At 31.9% G+C, this 7,631-nt stretch overlaps 1 protein-coding gene across 1 annotated transcript; it reads right to left on the bottom strand.

Moving 5' to 3' along the window:
* Positions 1 to 443: 443 nt before the first annotated feature.
* On the bottom strand, positions 444 to 6,394 carry LOC140154436 (uncharacterized). Its single transcript, XM_072177001.1, has 2 exons — positions 5,800 to 6,394; positions 444 to 475 (listed from the first exon to the last, which is right to left on the bottom strand). Exons 1-2 carry the CDS (start codon positions 6,392 to 6,394, stop codon positions 444 to 446), a joined length of 627 nt encoding a protein of 208 aa, XP_072033102.1.
* Between the last annotated feature and the right edge of the window lie 1,237 nt (positions 6,395 to 7,631).

Genomic DNA, 7,631 nt, shown 5'->3' with positions numbered 1-7,631 from the left:
TCGTATTGAAGATATGGATTTTTTCCCAAAACACTAAAAAAAATTAGGTCCTTTTGGGAAAAAAATCCATATCTTCAAATATGAAAGGTCAAAATTTTCAATTGATTGTCGGCTTTTCCTTCCAGCTACATACACTTTAAGAATATATCATTAGATTTATAACATTTACTTCGAGGACTGTTATATATCAAAAATTTGAAAAATATCATATTTTTATAATTTGTCATAAAATTTGTATTATATTGTAATTTTCAAAAAATGAAAATTATTTGATATCAGAAAGACATGCTTCGTATTCAGAATGCAATTCGATACGTCTGAGGTGCTCTCATGTTCCATAAAAAATACTGTCGAAATGCTCATTCCAGATCCCTTAAAGAGCAGGGCAATACTTTCAAAAATAGTGTAAACCCATTGCTATCATGGTACCATAAATAATCCCGTTACATCACTACTTCTAATTCTACTTCTACTTCTAGAACATTAGAAGTTATTAGAACTCCAAAAACATGGAAATAGCTAGTGTGGTTTCTTTCACTTTACCTTCTTATTTTGGCTTAGAATGGACAGAAACCATTCCTAATAGTTTTTTTTCAGCATTTTCAGTACACTGCAAAAACAGTGTTTAGAAATTAAACTCTTTTCTAAACACAATTTTGCCTTCACTTTGTAAACACGTTTAGAGGCTAAACATCATGTGTCAAATTACTGAACATTGGTCAGTGATGGTGTTCAATTTCTAAACATCTGACATCCATATTCTAAACATAACGTTTCTAAATACATTCTTGCCTTCACTTTCTAAACACTGTTTTTGTAGTGTAAAGAATAACAAAATTTGACAGAAATCGTAAGTAGTCGACTGCATATTTAGAGCTTCATATATTATGTAGTTGACTTCATATTTATAGACTATGCCATAGTCGATTTTTGATAAATAAAAATATGTTATTAATCATGATGAACGCATTCAGTTGAACTTGAAATTATACTGATATTTATTACATCAAAATACTAAAAAATGTATAAAATGTTGAAATAGATGCATTTGTAGGATTGTAGAAATTAAACTTGATTAGATTTTTTGATTAACAAATCCAAAAGTACTCACTCGTTTTAGACTTTTTCCGGCGATTTTCTCATCCCTCGGTGGCTTAGTTCGTATTAGTGGATCGTATACATGGTCTAGAGAGTAACTCCCGATGTCCCTGTTGACTGTTCTGTCCCCCCGCCTTCTAATCCAAATAGCTTCTCTGATCAGTTGAATTTGTTGGTTGTCGTATTTCTCTAGTAATTTAGGCTAATCCCAATTGATAACATCCCTAGCAGAAATTCTATACAGCAAGAAGTGTATCAAAAGTGTATCAAAGTGTATTAAAACTGTATCAAACAGCAATTTGATACAGTTTTGATATACAAAGGGTGTATTGAAAATGTATCAACTGAAAATATAGGGTATCAAAACTGTATCAAATACCACCTAACTGTATCAAAAATGTATCAAAAGTGTATCGAATTTGAACTTAGTTAATTTTGGCCATGCTTGTGGTGTATCAAAAGTGTATCAAATTGGACTTTGCAGTTTTTTAGTGTATATGTAAAGTGTATCAAAATGAACTTAGTTCATTTTTGGTGCTAGATGTATATAAAAAGTGTATCAAATTGTACTTAGTCAAATTCTGGCTGCATACAGTGTATCAAAAGTGTATTAAATTGGACTTTGCCTGTTTTTTTAGTGTATGTAAAGTGTATCAAATCGAACTTAGTTAATTTTTGGTGGCTAGAGGTATATCAAAAGTGTATCAAATTGGGCTTTCATAAACTGACCTTTTGTAGTGTATCAAAACTGTATCAATAACTGATCACATGTCTAGATAATGACTCATCATTTTCAAATTTGCCCATGTGGCATGCATGCAGTTAACACCAGGATTTGCATTTGGAAATGTACTGTATTTTAGAGCAAATTATGGTGTTTTATTTATCATGATGAAGATACAAACATGCTTGTAGACTGCACATTAGGTTACAATGTAGTTGTAATCAGGGACTGCGATTAAAGAGGACATTTTATTGACTTTGTTCTGATAAGGTAAGCTTACTATATATTATATATAGGGCCTCTATATTATTAAGCATGAATATAGCACATGCCTGTATAGTAAAAAACCCTGCTGAATCTTTTTGTTATTGGTAGCCTTTTTGTCTCTTTATTGAGGGTAACAACTTCATTGACAAGCACTGCTTTCCAAGCAGGCCCTCTGATGTATGTATGTTCCATTTTGGTTGGGTTTTGCTTCTTTTTTGCTGAATACTTTCTCACACATTTGTCCTATTGCATTGTAATTTTGAACGTTGATAGGGGAAAGTGCATTGAGCTGCTCTGTGATGGGGGAAAGTGCTAGAGGTCAGCATTGGCAGTAGAGGGCAGTGTTGAATTTGAGCTTGATTAGACTAATTTCAAAATTTGACCTTTGACCCCTTCACGTTAAGCTTTGGGGTCATTAATGTTTGCAAATATGTTTAGATCATGTAAGGATAATTCTTGTTGAATTTGAGCTTGATTGGACCAATTTTGAAATTTGAAAAACTGTATCAAAAGTGTATAAAAACTGTATCAAAAGTGTATCAAAAACTGTATCAAAAGTGTATCAAAAAACTATCAAAAGTGTATCAAAAAAACTATCAAAAGTGTATCAAAAAACTGTATCAAAAGTGTATCAGAAAACTATATCAAAAGTGTATCAAACGGCATGTATCAAAAATAGGGCGGTCCCGCTGGCCAGCATTAGAATTGGAACACTGATTTGATAGTGACATATTTGATACACTTTTGATATAATTATGTATAAAATGTGTATGAAATGAAAGGATAAGAATTTCAACGCTAATTTGATACAGTTTAAATTGGAACGCTGATTTGATACAGTGGCATATTTGATACACTTTTGATATAATTATGTATCAAATATGTATGAAATGAAAGGATAAGAATTTCAACGCTAATTTGATACTGTTTAAATTGGAACCCTGATTTGATACAGTTACATATTTCATACACTTTTGATATAAATTATGTATGAAATGTGTATAAAATGAAAGGATACAAATTTCAACGCTAATTTGATACAGTTTAAATTGGAACCCTGATTTGATACAGTTACATATTTCATACACTTTTGATATAAATTATGTATGAAATGTGTATGAAATGAAAGGATAAAAATTTGAACGCTAATTTGATACAGTTTAAATTGGAGCGCTGATTTGATACAGTTACATATTCCATACACTTTTGATATAATTATGTATGAAATGTGTATGAAATGAAAGGATAAAAATTTCAACGCTAATTTGATACAGTTTAAATTGGAACCCTGATTTGATACAGTTACATATTTCATACACTTTTGATATAATTATGTATGAAATGTGTATGAAATGAAAGGATACAAATTTCAAATCTAATTTGATAGTTTAAATTGGAACCCTGATTTGATACAGTTACATATTTCATACACTTTTGATATAAATTATGTATGAAATGTGTATAAAATGAAAGGATAAAAATTTCAACGCTAATTTGATACAGTTTAAATTGGAACCCTGATTTGATACAGTTACATATTTCATACACTTTTGATATAAATTATGTATGAAATGTGTATGAAATGAAAGGATAAAAATTTGAACGCTAATTTGAAACAGTTTAAATTGGAACGCTGATTTGATACAGTTACATATTCCATACACTTTTGATATAATTATGTATGAAATGTGTATGAAATGAAAGGATAAAAATTTCAACGCTAATTTGATACAGTTTAAATTGGAACCCTGATTTGATACAGTTACATATTTCATACACTTTTGATATAATTATGTATGAAATGTGTATGAAATGAAAGGATAAAAATTTCAACGCTAATTTGATACAGTTTAAATTGGAACCCTGATTTGATACAGTTACATATTTCATACACTTTTGATATAATTATGTATGAAATATGTATGAAATGAAAGGATAAAAATTTCAATGCTAATTTGATACAGTTTATATTGGAACCCTGATTTGATACAGTTACATATTTCATACACTTTTGATATAATTATGTATGAAATGTCTATGAAATGAAAGGATAAAAATTTCAACGCTAATTTGATACATTTTAAATTGGAACCCTCATTTGATACAGTTACATATTTCATACACTTTTGATATAATTATGTATGAAATATGTATGAAATGAAAGGATAAAAATTTGAACGCTAATTTGATACAGTTTAAATTGGAACGCTGATTTGATACAGTAACATATTCGATACACTTTTGATATAAATTATGTATGAAATGTGTATAAAATGAAAGGATAAAAATTTCAACGCTAATTTGATACAGTTTAAATTGGAACCCTGATTTGATACAGTTACATATTTCATACACTTTTGATATAAATTATGTATGAAATGTGTATGAAATGAAAGGATAAAAATTTGAACGCTAATTTGATACAGTTTAAATTGGAATGCTGATTTGATACAGTTACATATTCCATACACTTTTGATATAATTATGTATGAAATGTGTATGAAATGAAAGGATAAAAATTTCAACGCTAATTTGATACAGTTTAAATTGGAACCCTGATTTGATACAGTTACATATTTCATACACTTTTGAATTTTTTGATATAATTATGTATGAAATGTGTATGAAATGAAAGGATAAAAATTTCAACGCTAATTTGATACAGTTTAAATTGGAACCCTGATTTGATACAGTTACATATTTCATACACTTTTGATATAATTATGTATGAAATATGTATGAAATGAAAGGATAAAAATTTCAATGCTAATTTGATACAGTTTAAATTGGGAACGCTGATTTGATACAGTAACATATTCGATACACTTTTGATATAAATTATGTATGAAATGTGTATGAAATGAAAGGATAAAAATTTGAACGCTAATTTGATACAGTTTAAATTGGAACGCTGATTTGATACAGTTTAAATTGGAACGCTGATTTGATAGTTACATATTCCATACACTTTTGATATAATTATGTATGAAATGTGTATGAAATGAAAGGATAAAAATTTCAACGCTAATTTGATACAGTTTAAATTGGAACGCTGATTTGATACAGTAACATATTCGATACACTTTTGATATAAATTATGTATGAAATGTGTATGAAATGAAAGGATAAAAATTTCAATGCTAATTTGATACAGTTTAAATTGGAACCCTGATTTGATACAGTTACATATTTGATACACTTTTGATATAAAATGAAATGATACATTTCATTTGATACTTTTTTGATACATTATCTTGGCATTTGATACACTTTTGATATGTATAAAATGTGTATGCAATGTTAATTTGATACAGTTTTGATACATAAAAGTGTATGAAATGAGGGTTCCAATTCAAATACTTTTATTTCATACATTTTTCATACATATCAAAAGTGGTGTATCAAAAGTATATCAAATTTCAGCCAGGGATGGTCAGTTATCGCGGATTTGTTTTGTTCCGAGGTTGACATTGTTCTGTTTTTTTTGGTGTATTTCCTGTTTGCAACTTTTTCCGCATCTTTCTGGTGTTCCTTAAGCCTTACTCCAAAAGGACGGCCCGTCTCACCAATGTATGACTTGTCGCACCCTTTGCAACCAATCTCGTAGACGACCCCACTGGTCTTGATGGTGTCGACCATGTCCTTATGCGGCTTCATTGCGACGGATATTTTGTGTTTGCAAAATATTCGCTGTAGTTTTTCAGACAAACCTTCCACGTATGGAATTACCACCATGCCCTTAGTTTCCGTCTCCTGGGTGGCGTTCTTTTGCTCTTTGTTCTTCTTCACTTCCGCTTTACCTTCAACCTGTTGTTTCGCCTTATCAAACGCCCACTTTGGATAACCGCAATTGGTGACTGCCTTTCTGATTCTACTCTCTTCTTCCTCCTTATCCTTATCTTCCGACACGATGGAATGCATTCTGTCGAGCAATGACCTTATGACGCCGATCTTTTGATGAAGTGGGTGTTGCGAATCAAAATTTATGTATTGATCCGTATGAGTTTTCTTTCTGTAGACCAAGAGCTTTACTGTTCCATCTTCCTTTCTCACAATCAGCGTATCTAAGAAGGGGATCTTGCCCTCGCACTCTTCCTCAAAGGTAAACTTTATGTTACCTGTGGTGTCAACGGTGTTCAAGTGCTCCGTCAGTTGTCCAGTAGTGCCTTTCTTAATAATCTCCAGAACATCATCGACGAACGATTTATAGCCGGGTTTACATTCTAGCGGTGCGGTGGCGATAGCCTTCTTCTCCAACCACTCCATGAAAAGGTTAGCGATTATTGCGCTAACCGGGCTACCCATTGCTGCGCCAAATCTTTGTCGGTAGATCACCCCTCTGAATGTGAAGTATAGTATAAAATGGTTATGAAAAAGTTTATATAATTATATTTGTGACAGTAAAAGTAAAGTATACGTAGGCTTATATTATTGAATGCAACATATCATAATAATGGCATAACTATAATGGCACTTCAATACTGAACAATTCTAATTTTAGAATCTGCCAGTTTATTATGAGTTAAAAATCGACTATGGACTTTCACTTTTAAGCAGAACTTTACCCAGGGACTTCGTTCTCTAAACACACTGTCAATCATACTTGTTTATCAATCAAATCTAACCACAAGACTAAGCATGGTGGTACAATACGCGCTAGATGCGTACGTTCATCCACCAACTTTCTTCCCAGCACAAAAGCGCCGCATTCCAAAGATGGATGTGTACCATGTATAGTTAATGGTAATGGTACGTGTTGGGAGGATTTAAACAATAACGAGATTTGGGCGACCAATCACAAGCCAGATTCATTTAAAGATGCATTACATCATGACCAATTTTAGTTAGGCCAGAAATTGGCCTAACTCTCCATAGAGTCCCATGTTAAAAATGTTATCTGTAATCCAAAGTCAGTAGTCCATTTGGGAAGCTAACATACAGAGGGAGTATGGTGACTGAAAAGATGATCAGTTGTGAAAATCTATCAATTGTGCACAAATTAATTAAATCGGAGTTTTAAGGGGTACTACACCCCTGTCCAATTTTGTGCCTATTTTTGCCATTTTCTCAAAAAGTATAGCACATTGGTGACAAGTAAGATATGTATATTTTAGGGGCAAGGACTACAACTACTGTACTAAAAAGTCAGCAACTCAAAGCAAGTAGTCGATCAAATACTGGTTGTGAAGAGATTCATCAGGTTTGTAGATAATTATAATTTGGAGTTTTCATATTACAAAACCAAACTTTTGAACACTGACCTGACAGTTTCGTATGTCTTGGACGACATACTTCCTCAGAGTGATTGGTATCCCATCATCCTCTTAGCTGCTGGTAACACAGCTCCATCCCCAGGGGGCGTGGTCTTGAGGTTTTCCCTCATTTTTGATTGTAACTCCAAAACTGTTGTCTGTGCTGAAATAAAATTTCTAATGCAGTAGTTGTAGTCCTTGCCCCTATAATATACATATCTTACTTGTCCCCAATGCGTTTTCAGTTTTGAGAAAAATGCAAAAATAGGCACAAAATTTGGCAAGGGTGT

The sequence above is a fragment of the Amphiura filiformis genome, chromosome 6, assembly GCF_039555335.1.
Source record: "Amphiura filiformis chromosome 6, Afil_fr2py, whole genome shotgun sequence".
Taxonomy (NCBI): Eukaryota; Metazoa; Echinodermata; class Ophiuroidea; order Amphilepidida; family Amphiuridae; genus Amphiura; species Amphiura filiformis.
This window is presented reverse-complemented; position numbering and strand designations above follow the sequence as displayed.

Coding starts and splice junctions, on each gene's coding strand:
- LOC140154436 (XM_072177001.1), bottom strand. CDS start 6,394: ATGGGTAGCCCGGTTAGCGCAATAATCGCTAACCTTTTCATGGAGTGG. Junction 476..5,799: donor GGTAATTCCATACGTGGAAG/GTTTGTCTGAAA, acceptor CTAATGTTCTAG/AAGTAGAAGTAGAATTAGAA.